This window comes from Carcharodon carcharias, chromosome 8 (genome assembly GCF_017639515.1).
Source record: "Carcharodon carcharias isolate sCarCar2 chromosome 8, sCarCar2.pri, whole genome shotgun sequence".
Lineage (NCBI taxonomy): Eukaryota > Metazoa > Chordata > Chondrichthyes > Lamniformes > Lamnidae > Carcharodon > Carcharodon carcharias.
The window spans coordinates 41,964,906-41,984,391 of NC_054474.1; the positions used below are offsets into that span (position 1 = coordinate 41,964,906).

Consider the following 19,486-nt stretch of genomic DNA (forward strand, 5'->3'; position numbering starts at 1 on the left):
GACATTGGAGAACCACCGGGCATCATTTGCATCTGCGTCACACCGGGTCTCTGAAGCAGGCACCAGCGCAGATATCAGCACCTCAGTGGGCATTAGAGCGGCAGCTAGTTTCTGGGTGCACAATGGTGAGGGCACTTCACACTCACTTGAGGTGCAGGGTGCAGGGCAGAGTGTGCCCAGAGCGCCTGCAGTTGGAGGATTGCTGGGGACCAGGATGATGCTCAGTCGAAGGCTGATGAGCCTCTGGAATCGTCCATTAGGCAACAGATGCTGGATGTCCAGCGAGATGTGCAGGAAGATCTGGCTGAGATCCATGAGGGTCTGTGTGCCATGGTCTTCGTGATGGAGGAATCCATGTGGAGCATGAGCATTGCATTGACCGTCATAGCCGAGTGCACTGTCTCTTCCAAAGAGAGAATGGCAGCTCCAGGGACAGAATGAGGGGGTCCTGGGAATGCGCTCGGACCTGCAACCCCTCACACATGCAATGACCTCAGGCGGTTAGTGTCAGTGTGGGAGATGCATGAGGCACCCAGTATCCCACCTAGGTGCCCGTCCATCAATGGTGAGCAGGGAGGTCCAGAGCGACCTCACATTGGCGCACAAGCTGCGGGCTCCTTTTAGGGCCCATTGGATGACGGCAGCAGCTCTTCCGCCCATCCACCACGTACTGTGGCATCTCATGAGGCTGTGGCGACTGGGGAGATGCCAATGTGGCGCTGGCCGCACCCTCCCAAGGCTCCACTGGCCAGAGGACAACCGCCAAGTTCATCAAGGCCAACAAGACAGCAGAGTCAGCAGGCTATCTCCAATGCCGGTGCCAGCGAGGGAGAAGCACCTAGATGTAGCATTCTGTCCCTGGAGCTGTCTCTCCATGAGAGTTGCCATTCTGTCAATGGAGGAGGCACCATGGGCACAAGAGGGAAAGGTCATGGGTGATTTTGTGTTCAATTTTGTTAACTTTATGTATACCGGTCTGTTGTTGAATACCAGAAACATTTCTGTTAACATTATTGATTTGTCAGAATGACATAAATTGTGTTTTTGTCTTCATGGTCTGAGTACACTTCACCTTCTTATTCTATTGGTGCAGGGTATGCCAATATGTAATGCTGGGCATAGGTGGCTCTGAACTTTATTATACAGGCACCGAGTGTTCTTTGTGTTCAAATGAAAAGATCCTTTCAGACATCCGGGATGGAGGAGGCAGCCCTGGCATGCATTTGAAGCTGATCTTGGGTAACCTAGCTGAAGGAGCGTTGGATCAAGGCGTTCCTGGTGTCCCTGCCTGCCTGGAGGTTACCGAGGTCTGGCTCCACTCCCTCAGCATTCTCCTCATGTGCTCCTCATCTGACTCACTACTGGACTCCTCATCTGTGCAGCTGCCTCAAGGCCCTCTTCCTCCAGTGTGTCCCCCCTTGCCAGTGCCAGATTGTGGAGAGCACAGCATGTAACCACTATCAGTGACACCAATCCTGGGGGAGCACCACAATACTCCCCAGAATGGTCCAGTCATCGGAAGCGCACCTTGAGGAGACCTATGGTCCTCTCTAGCACCGCCCTTGTGGAGGCATGTCTCCTGTTGTACTATTGCTGTGCCTCTGTTCTTGGGTGACGGAGAGGCATCATGAGCTACGTATTCAACAGATAGCCCTAGTCACCCAGCAGCCATCTATCCAGTTGGACTGGAGCACTGAAGAGCCCAGCACCTGGGGGTGTCTCAGGATGTAAGCGTCATGGGAACTGCCAGGGTACCTTGCACAGGCTTGCAGAATCTGCATGTTCATGGAGTGGAATGCATTCCTGTTGACGAAGGCACCCAGCTGACCCGCTGGTGCCTTGATGACCACATTTGTGCAGTCTATGGCAGCCTAGAGGTGGGGGAACCCTGCAATCGTTGCAAAGCCTCTAGCTCGCTCAGCCTGGCTGGTCTCATTCATGTGGTGAAGAATACCAGCTTGACCAGAGCTTCTGTCACTAGCTTGACACAACTGTGGACAGCTGATTAGGAGCCTCTACATAGATCCCCGCTAACCCCTGGAAAGAGCCAGATGCATAAAAGTTGCAGGCCACTGTGACCTTCAGAGCCATTGGCATGGGGTGTCCACCCACACAGTCGGAGCTGATCTCAGCCCAATCATCTGGCAAATAAAGGTCATGCTCTCCCTTGAGAGGCGGAGCCTCCTTCAGCACTACACCTCGGACATTATTGTGTTAGCTGCATCGCTGCCTGTAAACCCTGGCAGCAGGATAGTAGTGTCTTCTGCTCTTCCACCTTGGACAACCTGCTGGCCCTGCATCCTTTGTGCCTGCACCTCTCTTCCCATAGGTCCCTCCCCTAGAAGCTGCATTGGGACACCTGGCCTCCTCTCCCTACTGCCCCTCTCTTCCTCCTCCGAGGTGCCTCCAGCGGAGACCGCAATCCCCATTACCAGATTAAGGGAAAGCTGCCTGATACCTGGAAGAGTCCACACTATCTGAATCCACTGGGGGCCGGGCAGAAACCATGAGTCCTGAAATGAAGCCTGGAAATACTAAGAATGAAGCCCTGAACAGAGATGAAGCTGAGAAGTACCAATAAGCAACCAGCTGCAAACTATCTCCAAAACTCCTGACTATGCACACTGGCAATGATGCTGACCCTTTTTATCCTGCCCTTGGATGAGGTTTGTGAAAATGTTGGCTGGCTGCCTGCCCATTTTTCTGTGTGATGAGAGGAAAATCGAACGATCAAGGAAAAATCAGTCAATTGGACTGTTAAGGGCCTTAAGTGCCACTTAATTAATGGCAGGCGCTGCTCCGGCACCCACGCATGCCCGCTGAGCAAAATATCGTTCACCCAATGTCATCACGCACTATTTTACTCCCGGTTCAGGTCAGGTATGTGCCCGCCCGCAGGTCAAAAATTCTGCCTAAAGGATCCTTGACTTCATAATAGACATTGGGTACAAAAACAAAGAAGTTATGTTGAACCTTTTATAAAACAGTGGTTCGGTCCATCTGGAATAAGACCATAAGACATAGGAGCAGAAATTAGGCCATTCGGCCCATCGAGTCTGCTCCACCATTCAATCATGGCTGATAAGTTTCTCAGCCCATTCTCCCGCTTTCTCCCGATAACCTTTGATCCCCTAACCAATCAAGAATCTATCTATCTCGGTCTTAAATACACTCAATGACCTGGTCTCCACAGCCTTCTGTGGCAATGAATTCCATAGATTTACCACTCTCTGGCTAAAGAAGTTTCTCCTCATCTCTGTTCTAATAGGTCTTCCCTTTACTCTGAGGCTGTGCCCTCAGGTCCTAGTCTCTCCTACTAATGGAAGCATCATCCCCACGTCTACTCTATCCAGGCCTTTCAGTGTTCTGTAAGTTTCAATCAGATCCCCCCTCAACCTTCTAAACTCCATTGAGTATAGACTTAGAGTCCTCAAACTTTCCTCATATGTTAAGCCTTTCATTCCAGGGATCATTCTTGTGAACCTCCTCTGGACCCTCTCCAGGGCCAGCACATCCTTCCTGAGATACGGGGCCCAAAATTGCTCACGATATTCTAAATGTGGTCTGACCAGAGCCTTATAAAGCCTCAGCAGTACATCCCTGCTTTTATATTCTAGTCCTCGAAATAAATGCCAACATTGCATTTGCCTTCCTAACTACCGACTCAACCTGCAAGTTAACTTTAAGGGAATCCTGGACTAGGACTCCCAAGTCCCTTTGCACTCCAGACTTCTGAATTCTCTCCCCATTTAGAAAATAGTCTATGCCTCTATTCTTCCTACCAAAATGCATGACCTCACACTTCCCCACGTATTCCATCTGCCGCTTGGGCTTTCCCATGTTCCTAACCTGTTCAAATTCCTCTGCAGCCTCCCCGCCTCCTCAATACTACCTTTCCCTCCACCTATCTTTGTATCATCTGCAAACTTAGCCAGGACGCCCTCAGTTCCTTCATCTAGATCATTAATGTATAAAGTGAAAAGTTGTGGTCCCAACACTGACCCCTGAGGAACTCCACTAGTCACTGGCCACCATCCTGAGAAGGACCCTCTTATCCCCACTCTCTGCCTCCTGCCAGACAGCCAATCTTCTATCCATGCTAGTACCTTGCCTCTTACACCATGGGCTCTTATCTTACTGAGCAGCCTCCTGTGCGGCACCTTGTCAAAGGCCTTCTGGAAGTCCAAGTAGATAACATCTATTGGCTCTCCTTTGTCTAACCAACTCGTTACCTCCTCAAAGAATTCTAACAGATTTGTCAGGCATGACCTCCCCTTTATGAAACCATGCTGGCTTTGCCCGATTTTACCAAGCACTTCCAAGTATTCTGAAATCTCATCCTTAATAATGGACTCTAAAATCTTACCAACGACTGAGGTCAGGCTAATCGGCCTGTAATTTCCCATCTTTTGCCTCACTCCCTTCTTAAACAGGGGGGTTACATTAGCGATTTTCCAGTCCTCTGGGACCCTCCCTGACTCCAGTGATTCCTGAAAGATCACCACTAACACCTCCACTTTCTCTTCAGCTATCTCCTTCAGAACTCTGGGGTGTAATCCATCTGGTCCAGGCGATTTATCCACCTTCAGACCTTTCAGTTTTCCTAGCACCTTCTCCTTGGTAATGGCCACCTTACTCACCTCTGCCCCCTGACTCTCTTGGACTTTGGGGTTGTCACTCGTGTCTTCCACTGTGAAGACTGACGCAAAGTACCTATTCAGTTCCTCCGTCATTTCTTTGTTCCCCACTACTACTTCTCCAGTGTCATTTTCCAGTGGCCCAATGTCCACTTTTGCCTCACTCTTTATATAATCTAAAAAAACTCTTGCAATCTTCTTTTATATTACTGGCTAGTTTACCCTCATATTTAATCTTCTCCATCCTTATTTCTTTTTTAGTTGTCCTCTGTTGGTCTTTGTCGGTTTCCCAATCCCCTGGTTTCCCACTGCTCTTCGCCATATTGTATGCTTTCTCTTTAGCTTTTATGCTGTCCCTGACTTCCCTTGTCAGCCATGGTTGCCTTGTCCCCCCTTTAGTATGCTTCTTCTTCCTAGGGATGAATTTTTGCTGTGTCTCCCAAATTACTTCCAGAAACTCCTGCCATTGCTGTTCCACTGTCTTTCCTGCTAGGCTCATCTCCTAGTCAATTCTGGTCAGCTCCTCCCTCATGCCTCTGTAGTTACATTTATTCAACTGTAATACTGTTACATCTGATTCCAGCTTTTTCCTCTCAAATTGCAGGGTAAATTCTATCATATTATGGTCACTTCCTCCTAAGGGTTCCTTCACCTTAAGCTCCCTTATCAAATCTGCCTCATTACACATCACTAAATCTAGAATTGCGTGTTCCCTAGTGGGCTCCACCACAAGCTGCTCCAAAAAGCCATCTCGTAGACATTCCACAAATTCCTTTCCTTGGGATCCACTACCAACCTGATTTTCCCAGTCTACCTGCATATTGAAATACCCCATGATCACTGTAACCTTGCCTTTCTTACACATCTTTTCTTTCTCCTGGTGCATCTTGTGCCCCACATCCTGACTACTGTTCAGAGGCCTGTACATAACTCCCATTATGGTTTTTTTACCTTTGCGGTTCCTCAACTCTACCCACACAGATTCTACATCATCTGACCTTACATCATTTCTTGCTATCGATTTGGGGTCAATCCTTTAGGAAGGATGTCAAAGCCTTGGAGAGGGTGCGGATGAGATTCCGTAGAATGTTGCTGGACATAAATGATTTGATTTACATGGAGAGACTTTAGAAACTGAAGTTGTTCTCCTCCTAGCAGAGAAGTTGAAGGGGAGATTTGATACAGGTGTTCAAATTCATCAATTGTTTTGATCTAATGAATAAGGAGCAACCGTTTCCAGCAGCATAACCATTGATGACCAAAGGTCACAGATTTAAGGTAATTGGCTAATGAACCAGAGGCAGCACGAGGAAGCAGAAAATTGCACAGTGAATTACGATATTATGATCTAGAATGCACTACCTGAAAGGAAGCAGATTCACAAATACCTTTTAAAGGAAATTGGATCTGTATTTGAAGGGGTGAAATTTTCAGGGCTAAATGGCCTTTTCCTGTGCTGTATCATTCTATGAAGTTGTCAAAATATTTATCAATTTTTTTTTTGGTGTTCTGAGCAAAGTTGTTCCAAAGATTGATCTGATGGTTCAGTTTGGTTGCCAAGATAGAATTCATTAAGCTTCCCTTTTTGCCTACAAATTAAGGAGCTTAATGTAGAGTTCCTGCCTTGGGTACAATCACTGATCTGAACACACACATGGCCAATTTTTTTAATATTCTTTCATGGGATGTGGCAGCCATTGACAAGGCCAACATTTTTTGCCCATCCATAACTGCCCTTGAGAAGGCAGGGTTGAGACACCTTTTTGAACAGCTGCGGTCCATCTGGTGCGGGTACACCCATAGTGCTGTTAGGAAGTGAGTTCCAGGATTTTGATCCAGCGACAGTGAAGTAACGGTGATATAGCTCCAAGTGAGGACGGTGTGTGACTTGAACTGGAACTTGCAGGTGGTGGTGTTCCCATGTGGCTGCTGCCCTTGTTCTTCTTGGCAGTAGAGGTCTTGGGTTTGGAAGGTGGTGTTGAAGGAGCCTTGGTGTGTTGCTGCAATGTATCTTGTATGTAGTACACACTGTTGCCACTCTGTGTCGGTGGAGGGAGTGAATGCTTAAGTTGGTGGAAGGGGTGCCAATCAAGCAGACTGCCTTGTCCAGAGAATTTTGAGAAATATGCTTTTTATCTCAACTTAGCGCTCAAACTCATTTGCCTATTAAAGTCTTGTGTGCCCAACAGAACCAGACTAATTTTAAAAGCACATCAAAGACAACTGGCAGAAACTTGTTATGGTGATTAATCTGACCCAGGGCCAGGTTTGTGGATGTGGCTAGCTTTTCGTGTGATTCCTTTTAAACTGGAACAAAAGGTCATGGAAAGTAGATTTGCACTTGAAATTTCATGATCCTTAGCAACTTTTGGGCAAATGCACTAATTAAAAACAGAGCAACTTAGCAGAAACTCTATTCCTGTTATGTTTACATGCTGTTGACAAATCATAGAAACTGGTCTGTGAACAACTAACTGGTTCTTTTAGTACCAAATAGTCATTAGTTTTCCTGGATTTACGTTCGCACCAGATGTCGACATACCAGAACTAGCCAATATCTTGGGATTTCTCCTCAAATCTTTTAATGCCGCAAAACAGGTCCTCGTGTAAATTGGCTGGAATTGTATATTTATTAGATTTACTCCAATCACCAGGACAGTGAAAATTGGCCCGGAGTTTGCAGTAGTAGTGATGTTGAAACTGTCTGTGATCGACCTGGCAACAACCTCTTGAGACCGCTTGTAAGCAGTTAAACACGGAAATCCAGAAGTCACTATTTGTGTTCCCTCTAAACTATGCAGTGCACAACCATGCAGCAACCAGCAATGTGCTGTGTGGGGGAGTGAGCAGACCAAGCATAACAATGTTCCCTTTAAGATGTATGTGGCTGTGCGTCAATCTTAAAGGGACTACACAATGCAACAAGCTGCTGTGGACAGTAAAAAGAATTTAGAGGGAACACTGGTTGCCGTCAGGTATTCTCCATGCACTTTTCCATAGGGTGCCCTCTTGAAGTCCTTGTAGACTGCAGTCATTTAGAAATCACTGAATTGATGAGAACCTGCCCTTTTATGCTATTAGTCTAGGCTAAACAACAAGTTGGAAAAAGTTACACTTTGTTGAATAGGGTGAATCTGGATTATTAGCCATATACTAAGTATAAAATTACTGCCGGAAACTCTCTCTAAAGACATTCTAAATAATAGTGTAAAACTTTGATGTTTTCCAAAAAAAATTCCCCATTTTAAAAATATTTTTATATTTGATTTTTGATATTTTGGCCTTTATTTTAATTCCTTATTTATGTCCCATTCATTTATTTCATGCTACCTTTCACTTCTAATATTTTAATCGGTGTATTTCACTTTGATGTGCTGCCTCAGGATACTTTAGTGTGATTGGCTGCTTACTGTTTGATAACATCACTGTTGCAGGAAGCCTGGAGATTCCTTGACTTGCTGTCAGATTGAAACTGACATTGGAATAGGGGAAATCCACACACCACAGAGATGGCTAGATATTCATAGGCAATTTTCTTCATGGTCACCGATGAACGCCTTTGCTACATCGCTGACCGCAAAATCTGGGCCATTATGATTTTTGCCCACTCACTTAACTGAGCTATGCACTATTAATTTGAGAAACCCTTGGCATCAAAAATCATTGCATCCTGAAATACTAGGAGCAAACAAGGCCTAGAGATGTTTTAAATCTATTATTTGATGCAAAAATAATTGATGAAGTCCCCTATATTCATGACTCAACATTAATCTTAAATAATGGCACAAATTTTGTGGGTGCCTGGTTTGATGGCTACGGCCAGCACTTCCTCTTCTTGGTGCAGCAGGGCTTAGTATCTGGAGAAATATCAAGATCTTCCATCATTAGTGTAGCCTACCCCAGTGTTATGACCCCGTGAAGTGACTTTTAAAAAGGAAAATCCATTTCCCAATAACCAACACACACAATCAGACAACACGATTTCATATTTTAAGACATTTACTGTAACAAACAAACTAAAATCAGCACTCACTAAACATTACTTAGTAGGCAATTAATGAACTAAACTGCAGAAAAGGTATTTCCGATTAATTTCTTAACACAACTGAAAATCCCATGACAAATTTATACATTGACACATCCTCAACAGAAATGTAGTCTTGTTTTTAAAGTCCTGAGGTCCTCCCAGATTTAACAGGATCTGTACTCCCTGCCCCATGAGGGTGAATCTACCAGTGTCCCTTAAAGAAATGTCCCCTTCAATCAACCCTTTGAGCGTAATCTAGTAGCAAGGTACTCCCTGGTGATTCTGTGGTCTTTAACTCTTCACAAGCCTCATTTCTTCAGACTGCAAATTCCTCCTTGCCAGCATTCTGCTTGGCGGTTAACCTGAGATCAGTCCATTTTCATGGCTTGACATAGCAGCACCTGCTGTGAGCTGCCTTCTCCCAAACCTCTCATTTGACTAACTCAGAGAGACTGCAAGCTCAGGCGCAGCATGACCAGCTGCTGCCTCCTTTTGTGTCAAGGTGTTAAAATTGTACTTGACTTTGATAAGTTTCAATTTGAGTTTCTGTCTCCACAACATGGATTTGTCTCCTGACACATCGCGTTGGAGGTCTTCTCCCCCTCTCCAAATTACTCAATTTTACCTTGAATCAAAAAAGACAGTTTAAAACATAACTATCTCATACAGTCCAGAATTTGTAGAACTCAATAGTGTCATGAACTGAAGACCTCCCCTGGAAGTCAGCCTTCAATTCAGTAGCATGTGAGTTTTTTTTTAATCTTAAATTTCAAATATTTTAAGAGTATGACACTACTTAAAGTTGTTATAAGAGCATTAAAAGTTTATAATGGGAGGTGGGTGGGGGTGGGGAGGAGGAGCTTTGTGCCATTGCTACCTGAGGGACAGACCCCAGCAGATGTGAGGCTTGGGCCAGGATTGTTACTCAGCCCTGGATGGGCTTCATCAAAAGAGATCAGGTTATTTTCTTTTTCCTGTCTGCAGTTCGTTCAAGTTTGCTCAGATTACTAAATCTCCAAAAAGGTGGGTAAATGCTCCCTCCTCACCCCTTTGCTGTTTAAAACTAAATTCTGAGGCCTTCGTTCCTTGCAAGTAAAAATCCGTGAAAGTTGTGGACAGTCAAAAGCCTCTCTCTCTCTATTGATTCCTGACTGAACCATTAGTGGGTTCCAGAGGAATGCATGTTGAAGTACACAGCAACTTCCAGGTTTCTGCATAGGTGCGATCTCTGGAAATTGCAGTGCCCTCACTAGCGGTGAGCATCACCACGTTTGTCACTATTGAGATGGGAAATCTGGTCCATAAAAACTGGACACTTTATTTTGGAGGGTAAACAAAAGTTCCCTGCCACACACCAGAAAGTTATCAAAACTTGAGTTATTTATTCAATCTGCCCTTTATTGATAGTTTTCTAAGCAGTTTTGTTTGAAGTTGTTAATGTTTTTAAAAAAAATCTCATTCCAGGCCTTTGGGTTTATGACACGTGTGGCTTTACAGGCAGAGAAACTGAATCATCACCCTGAATGGTTCAATGTGTACCACAAGGTAATGTGAATGTTGGTGAGTTTGAGAGCAAAAAGGTAGCACATTCTATACATATAAATCATTCAGTCTGCAGCAGCATGTAACCTGTTACTTTCAAACCCAGTTTTGCATCACTAGCAATGTGTTTATGTACCATATGTCTCCAACATTGCAAAGCAACATGGTCATTTTTTCCCCAAAAAGCTACAAAGCTGGTTACATAACTTGTAAGATACTACAAGTCTAACTAGTGTGCTCTCAGATGCATTGCTGTGCTCTCAGACACATTGCTATTTGGTTAATGTGCTACTGCTGGTTGGCTCTGAATCTTTCCTTTGATGTTTGTTATTGAGATCTGCACAGGAGGATCAAAGGCTCTTGGCCATTAGTAGCCCTGTAGCTAACAGCGTTATGTGTGCGGTTAATGTTGCTTTTAGTCCATCCAGACCATCACCAATTTAAACTGAGATCAGAGTAAGTGCTGTCATTGGAACACATTTTACGTTGCACCACCCACCCTGCCCCCTCCCCAATTGTCCTCAATGAGCCAACTAATTTTGTTGTGCTTTTCTACTGGGAAGCCCCTTTCCAGCTTGTGCAGATTGTCTTCTATTGTTTCTTGTATTTTATTTTTGATATCAGCCCTGTTCATCTACAGAGTAGATTTAATATATATAAATCATTCTGAGAAGAAGTACTAGATGCATTTTGTATGGAACAGCTTTAAGAGTGTAATTATATTTTAAAACAAAAATAAAACTGCAGATCGTGGAAATCTGAAACAAAAATGTGAAATCCTTAACACTCAAAGTTGGTGAGCACCTGAAATGAAAGGAAAAATGTTAATATTTCGGGCATAGTCTTCATCTGAACTGGAAGATCTAGATGAAAAGCCTATAAGAAGGAACAGAGTGAGGAAATTGGGGAACACGTACAAATAAAGAAAAAAGAATAAGCTGTAAAATGATTACATTTAGAAATGACAAGAGTGATAATGACATAAGACAAAAGGTGAGAGAAATAAAAGACATAAAGCATAAAATTGTAGCACCATTCACCTAAAGTGCTTTTGGAGGTGTAGTCTGTTCTGTCAATTTACACAGCCAATTTACGCACATTTCCAATTGTCAATGTAATGATGTTGGTTGAGAGACAAATATTGACCAGGAAACTGAGGACAGCTCTCCTATACCATTTCAAACTAAAACCATGGATCTTTTACCTCTACTTGAAGTGGCAGAAGAGGCTTCGGTTTAACATCTCACCCAAATTACAGCAAGTCCAGCAGTGCATTATTCCCTTGGTACTGTGCCTGGGCCTTGTCCTTTGTTACATTTTAGGGCAAACATTTGTGTAGAATTTGTCCCACGCGACATTATGGAATTTCACTTGTGAGTTAGAAGCAGTGCTGCTTTCAGGTCACGGAACTAGAACTGAAAGTTCTAGCCACATATGCTATGGTAGGATGTGAGTTTGCACCAATTATTTTGTTCACACATGACCAGTTCCTGATCTTAACCAGGCTTTTGGGAGACAGGGTAGTGAGAAAACCGTCTGCCATAGAGAGGGAGGAATGTATGCCAGCTGAAGACTGGCTTTAGTATTGGCTTTAAAGCAGCATTCTTGCTGGGCTTTTCAGTGGGCAAGTAAGTTGATGCAAGAAAAGAAAAACAATTGTTTTGGCTAAGAAAAATAAAATTGTTATATCTGTGTGTTCATTAATAAAACTTTTAGAAGGCATCTTTATGGCTCATTTACAATGCCAGTTTGCATGTGGGTCAGAAAAGGGCTTTTGAATGGTCAGCAGCAAGGCAAATGGAGCAGCAATTGGGCCTCGTGCACAAAATGAACTCTGTTGGCATCTAGGGAGATGGGAGAAGCTAGAAAAAGACACTGGTTCAGAGCTGGACATTGGGGAACTGCAGGGGCAAGGTTTGGCTTGGGGAAGGGGAAGAAGCAGTTGATTTGGTCTTTGTGCATTGATTGAAGGACAAACGTTGGCCATGGCATTAAGAGAACTCTCCTGCTTTTAATGTTGGCACGGGATCTTTTTAAATGTAAAATCTTTTTTTCTAAATTATTCGTTAAAGTCTTGGCATGGAACTTGGAGCCACAACTTTTGATTTGGCGATTGCACACTTCTAGCAAATTGGGGCCAAAGCACTGGACTATAATCACACAGTGTTGGAATAGACCAACCTCACGTCTTTATTATAAATACTGATAGAATTGCACACTGAAACTTTTAGTTGTGGAGAAAAAAAAATAGACGCCACCTACCTTTGGCTGAAATGAGCTGCTTGTGTTTATATTAAAATTGACAAGAAAACAATATATTCCTTTTTTTAAATAAAGCTTGCATTTGCTGTGCAGAGCTACTCACATTATTCCATATTACAGCCATGTTCTCCCTTTCTCACTCCCCACCCCTCTCTTTCCCTGCTCCCCCCACCACAACAACACCCCCCCCCCCACCCCCCCGGCCCCCCGCAACACAAATGCACACCCGCTCCCATCATCCCTGTCCTGTCCCACTCCACATCAGTTAAATTGTTCATTGGTAATTATTGGATTGTAGAGGTGGCATTCCCCCATGTTAAGCCGGGTATTGCTTACTTTTCTTATATGTTGGAAGAGTCATGAAAGGGAAAATTAGATTTTTTTATACTGCCATTTCCTTTTTACTTTGGAAATTTCTCGGGCCTTTTCATTTTCTTTGGATGAGAACCTTCTTGTCTCTGCTTGTAGTGAAAACCGTCAGCAACTTTTCATCACCCTTCTTCTGTTTTATTTTCCCATCTTTTGAAAACCGCAAATGCCATATACAAGACTGTACAAAGCAATAACTCCAATGAAAGTAATAGACAAGCAGAAAGGAAATTCTGAAATTCGTTCATCCCACTGTGAAATGAAGGTGGAATGGTGAATCTGCCCTATATATAACATTATATGTTTCATTCCAGGTGCAGATAACTCTTTCGACACATGATTGTGGTGGTCTCTCCAAGAAAGATGTCAAACTGGCAAAGTTCATCGAACAGGCAGCTTCTTCAGTAAATTAGCTATTTGTGTTTTTTTTTAAAAAGCTTCAGTATGAAATGTTATGCATTCTGAAGTCATGCTGAGCACTTTAAGCAGATGAGAAGCGTTTAGAATAGAAGTAATAATGGAATAGCTAATCCTGAATTTAAAGAAATATTCCCTCAAAGATTAAGACCAACAAAGTTATTTTTGATCTTGGTTCTCCCTTGGGATCACTGCAACATCCATTTATAACAACTCTGTTGATACAATAATGCAGAAACAAGAAAGTTGAATATGGCAGTTCAGGGACATCAAACTTGTACCTGAAAGCTGGTGCATAGTTCGTGAAAAATTGTGTGGCATTTGTTGGATTTGGTTTGTACAATGCCAGGACTAATAGAGACAGGTGAAATATCCACCATTGTAGGGTAAACTTCCCTAAATAAATATAATATATATTAAACAACTTGGGTGAGATTTTAATTCCCCTCAAAATGCACCCACTTGTGCAGTTGAAATCAGATCCCTGGTTGTTGACGCACAGTTCTGGATGAAATATCTTTCTTCCTTTCATCACAATTTTGCCATACATTTTTGTATTATAAAGTTCCTATGTCAATTATTATAATGGAAGTTGTCTACACTTTGTCATTCACTCTTGTGCTGGATGTTTTAGCACCTCCTGTTTTTGCATTGCGCAGCTCTTTAGTCTGTACTGCAGAGAGGATTTTATGCTTTCTAAATAATCAATTTTGCTGTTTATTTATAAATGATATAAAAGCAAACTATTATATAAAATAAAGACAGGATGTATAAGTTCAAAATGGTAAGTGTATTACATCTGTATGTACTACTGCCCAATTAACACTGTATCCTGTGTCACCTGAAAACAATATTTGGCCTTGATTCCTCATGTACAAAGCTATGGACGATGAACTAATACTTTTGTAGTAAATTAGGGCAGCTTAGAGGTATCACAGAGCAGTGAGTGCAAAGCAAAATTCCGCATCCATTTAATTCAGTTCTCAGTTTTAATTATGTTGTGGAGAGGAGTTGTATGACTTACCATTGGCCACTTTCAAATACTGCCAAATGCTTTTGGCTGAAGAAAGCGTTGGTGGATACTTTAATGTTTAAATTGTCTTTATTTTGTTTTAACCAGAAGACATGCTTCATTAATCAACACATCTCAAAAACTGAGAACAGTGGTGGTCTGCAGACCATTGTGGTCCATGGGCTGGCCCAAAATGCAAGTCACTGATGTGCAACGCTGTGCCAAGGCCATGCAAACGAACACGCCAGAATCCTTGTTCCCACCACTCATGTGATCTCACACAGCCAGACTGGTTTCTGCATGCCCGGCATGAGTTGTCATAAATATAAGCAACAGTAATTTAGTTTTGGAAGCAGGATTTATGTTGCTGTTGATTTTGTTTGATTATTATAGAAGTAATAGAAAATAATACTTGTGATTTTCTAACACATTGGAATGTTTCAAAGTGTTCTTTTGTAGAATTAAAATTTTTTATATGAAAATGTATATACTTTTGTTTCTGCATGAATTAATTTGCTTGTGATATTTAATAAAATGAATGTACATAAGTTCATTACATTTAGAAGTGAAAAAGCAGGAAATTATTTCTAGTATCCTTAAGTTCCCATTAATCCTGAGGTTTTTTTTGAGGTGGTAACTGAAAGCGGGCAGGGTAGGACCAGTGGGTAGTCCACGGGGACTTTGCCTCACCTAAGTGGTCCACAAATGGAAAAGTTTGACAACCACTGCTGTAGAAAATGAAAACTCCCAGCAGCTATTTTCATTTCAATTTCAGAAAAGTTAATGGCTTTACGGTGGAAAAAGTATACGAGCCAGGAAAGTAAAGTAAAACCAGGAGCAAGTTGATAAATGGAGAAGAATGGATGGCTGGGTGTGGCTACAATGCAGTTGAGATTCAGATGATTTATACAGAAAAAATGATAAATACTTTCAAGTCAGATACAGGCTAACGCCTAAGTGAGGGGTTTAAATGATCTCACAAATCAATCAAAAGCTCAAGATTCATAAGTAACTGCCATGAATTTGAAAACCAGATCTGAAGCAACTCCTATTATTGTTCTGAAATAAATAATTTGCACCATTTTTTTTTCATTTAGTTTTGGATTTTCAATTTGTTTTCCTTTTTGCTTGCTTTGATTTCTTTTCAGTTGATACAAAAGGTATTCATTGCTGATGACATCCTCAAAAGGACTGGTAATTATTTTTAATTTTGTTGTTGAATGGTAGGAATTTCTGCAGCTAGTGTATAGTCTACTGCATTGTAATATTGACTTAGTGGCTGCTGTGCTTCGGGGGGTGCTTGTTCATCCGGACTTTTAAGTGCCGTTTGCGCGTTAACACTGGAACCGCAATGCAGGAACTACTGATGCTACAATGAGCAGGCATTACTGTGATCTGGGACTAGGCTACCTCACTTAAAACACCCTTTTTTTGAATTGGTAATGGTTTAAGGAATGTGTCCTTGCAAAGTATATGTTAGTCGGTGCACTATTATGCCGAAATGAAAAACGTTTCTGTAAACATCAGTGGAATGTGACTTTAGTAGGCTAACCAGTTTACTGTAATAACATTATGAAATTTAGGATTCTTAAGTGCAATTGCGAGTTCAGAGATCAGAGATTAGTCATTTAAAAAAAAATCAATTAAAACACTTTTTGACAAAAATGTTGAAATTAATTATTTATATTTCTCAACATAACTCTCAATTTAGAACATCCCTATATGCATTTTCTATGGTAATTCATTCCCAATTGTCCCCCAAATTCTTTAACCTATTACATATTAATATTACTGCAGCCAGAGCTGTTTTCTGCTGATGTTCCCCGGTACACTCAATATGGTAAGATAAAAGAAAAAATGCTGGAAATCTAAAATCATACCATAAGAAATGGGATCAGGAGCCCCATTCAGATCATGTGGCCCATTCAGCCTGCTCTACCATTTAAAGCAACCATGGTTGATCTTCTGTCTCAACTCCACTTTCCAGCCTGCTCCCCACATCTCATGATTTTGCCGAGAGACCAAAAATCTCTCTATCTCAATCTTGAATATATTCAATGATTGAACATCCACAACCTGCTGAGATAGCGAATGCTAAAGATTCACAATTCTTTGAGTAAATAAATTTCTCCTCATCACAGATCTGAATGATCGTCCCCAGTACTGCACCCCCTTGTTCTAGATTCCTCAACAGGGCGAAACAACCTCTTGCGGCACCCTACCAAGCCCCTTCGGAATCTTGCATGTTTCAATGAGATCACCTCTCGTTCTTCTAAACTTCAGATAATATGGACCCAATTTACTCAACCTTTCTTCATAGGATAGCCCTCTCTTCCCAGGAACCAAACTAGTGTACAGCCTCCAATACTAGTATATCCTTCCTGAGTTATGGAGACCAAAACTGCATACCAAATTCTATGTGCAGTCTCACCAAAGCCCTATACGATTGTAGCAAGACTTCATATTACTCTGCTACTCCAATCCAGTTGCAATAAAGGCCAACATGTAATTTGCCTTCCTAATTGCTTAATGTACCTTTATGCCAACTGTGCCAGTACACACACCTCAGAACATCACCATTTAGAAGTTTTATGCCTTTTAAATAATAATCTGCATTTCTATTCTTACCAACAAAGTAAAACTTACCAAACCTGTCACTTCCTGACATTATATGTCATCTGCCACCTTGTTTCCCACTCACTTAACCTGTCTAGATCTCTTTACAGCCTTTGTCTTTGCACGTCCAAAAACTTCAATACACTGCTCTTGGTTTCTTTTTGTCTAAATTGTTAATATAAATTATAAATACGTGAGGCCCAACACTGATCCTTGCAGTACTCCACTAGTTATAGCCTGCCAACCTTAAATGCCCTGTTTATCCGTATTCTTTGCTTCCAATCTGTTTAACTAATCCTGCACCCATGCCAATATCTTAACCCTCAAACCCTTATCATGTGTATTATCCTTTTTTGGCGGAACCTTACTAAATGCCTTTTTGAAATCGGATCATAATGTGCTGTACAACATTTAAAGATGTCAGTAATGTATTTTACACTTGTTAGCAACTGGTTTCCATTCCAAATGAAAAGGAACTTGGAGTTTCAGTTACAGCGATTTATTTTGATGTGCTCTATGTAGTTTGGCCTGATAGTATTTTTAGATTTTTGTATTACCTGAAACACTGGGTATTATTGATATGGTCATATTGTTTAACTGTCTGCACATGTAAATCAGTCTTGAAATCTGCCAGTGTTTTTCCTGTTGCGGTTGTGTAGTCTGTGAAATAATTTAGTGTGTGTGCATTTATACAAACTATATTGTACTTAAAGCAGAGATACAGGCCATTTGGCCTAAAAGGTCCATCTGTGGTCCAGATCTGTTTACTAAGAGAAAAAAACATAATCATTTTGTAACTTAGCTCATTTTTGTGTTTTGAGGCAGGAAAATGTGGAATGATCAAAAGTCTGTAATTTGCAAATGAGCTAGAACTTTACTCCATATAATCTGAGAAAGGTCTTCAACATTATGCAAAACTGCAAAATATTTATCTGTCCATTCAACCCTGGCCTGCTGCCTCTCCATGGGCACCCACTATCACACACAGCAGGAACTGAGCCTGTAAATGGTTGCCTTTTCCTTGGACTCGTTATTCATACATGAACTGTGCATCTTGGCTTTCAGATATTTTCATGTCATATGTTTAAGCAGGCTATGATGGCTTCAGTAAATTTAAATGCTATGTTCATGTTGTGAGCTTTTTGAATTTCTGTTGTAGTTGATTAAAACTGGGGTGTCTTGGGGTGTATGAAACAACGCGGCATTTCATGAACTTCCTCCAATGGAGATGTGACCTGACATCGTTGACCAGAAATTTTCAGTGCATTGGTGGAATTGTGGAAGTGACACTTGTTGGATACTAAAGTCCGGTGGTTTCATTCCAGAGGACTGTTCTTCCTTTACCACTTGTCATATTATTGGATCCATTCTATAGTTACCAAACTTTGGTTTAGAGCTCAGGAATATGATACACAAAACAGGAATAAAACCATGCAATCAAAGTGACAAAATCAAAAATGAACTTCATTAAATGTATTTCTTTTCTATGCATGTGTTTTCTCCTTATCATTTCAAACAGCATCAGAAATTGACTGTTGTTCATAGTTCTCTCCATCCAATATCATTGAAAGAATGCAACATTATGTAAATTGCCCAACCACCATCCACCTGATTTGCCTCACAAATGAAAATTGACCCCATTGCTTCAATTAGCATAATTTTTTGTTTATTGAAGCAATGAGCACAGAATTGTTACAGTGCAGAAGGAGGCCATTTGTTCCATTGCATTTGTACCAGCTCCGAAAGAGCAATTCCCTTAGTACCATTCTCCTGTCTTCTCCTCGGAATCCTGCACTATGCTCCTTTTCAGATAGCATTCAAAAGGGAATTAGACTGTTTTGATTGAACCTACCTCCGCCACACATTCAGGCAGTGCATTCCAGACCTTAACCACTTGCTGCATAAAAGTTTTTTTCTCATATCGCTTTTGCTAATTACTTTAAACCTGTCCTCTTGTTCCCTATCTTTTCATGAGAGGAAACAGTTTCTCCCTATCTACTCTGACCAGGCCCTTCATGCTTTTGAATAAGTCTATCAAATCCCCTCTCAGCATTTTCCTCTTCAAGGAAAACAGTCCCAACTTCTCCAATCTATCTTCATAACAGAAGTTCCTCACCCTGGAACTATTCTCATGAATCTTTTCTATATTGTCTCTAATGCCTTCACATCCTGTCCTAAAATGTGGCACCCAGAACTGGACGCAATATTCCAGTTGAGGCTGAACTAATGTCTTATACAAGTTCAATATAACCTCCTTGCTCTTGTACTCTATGCCCCTGTTAATAAACCCCAGGATATTGTATATTTTAACTGCTCTATCAACCTGCCCTGCCACTGTTATGTTCCTTCTATCGGATCGCTTCACTCAACGAACACGGTTGTACGCCTCTCTACTGGTGAGTGAGTTGGTAATCAGGATCTTGACGAAGAGAGCATTGTAAGGTGAAACACATGCTGTTTATTAACATAGTAATAGGAGTACTGACCCATGTGTGTTTCTCAAGTCCAAATGCTATTCTACAACTGATTAACATTGTAGCTCGTGCTACACCGAAATTGGATAATACAATCATGTGGTCAATCTGCTCACATTCTGGTAAAGGT

At 41.9% G+C, this 19,486-nt stretch overlaps 2 protein-coding genes across 7 annotated transcripts in view; both read left to right on the plus strand.

Moving 5' to 3' along the window:
- LOC121281135 (pterin-4-alpha-carbinolamine dehydratase 2-like) overlaps positions 1 to 14,822 on the plus strand; it is a 60,810-nt gene extending 45,988 nt beyond the window's left edge. For 3 of the 6 annotated variants that reach the window (XM_041193852.1, XM_041193848.1, XM_041193854.1), the window contains 3 exons: positions 10,129 to 10,209; positions 13,152 to 13,241; positions 14,375 to 14,822. In XM_041193852.1, coding sequence (XP_041049786.1) covers positions 10,129 to 10,209; positions 13,152 to 13,241; positions 14,375 to 14,473 — 270 coding nt within the window. In that variant the 3' untranslated portion in view covers positions 14,474 to 14,822. Of the gene's footprint in view, positions 1 to 68; positions 126 to 10,128; positions 10,210 to 13,151; positions 13,242 to 14,374 lie in introns of those variants that run through there. The other 3 variants (XM_041193853.1, XM_041193849.1, XM_041193851.1) reach the window with 3 other exon arrangements.
- Positions 14,823 to 15,449: 627 nt separating this feature from the next.
- The window catches only part of LOC121281428 (cation channel sperm-associated protein 3-like), a gene marked incomplete at its 5' end in the record, with an annotated part of 46,115 nt that continues 42,078 nt past the window's right edge, over positions 15,450 to 19,486 (plus strand). The window contains one exon of the mRNA XM_041194373.1: positions 15,450 to 15,460. Within this exon, the coding sequence (XP_041050307.1) occupies positions 15,450 to 15,460 (11 nt within the window). The remainder of the gene's footprint in view (positions 15,461 to 19,486) is intronic.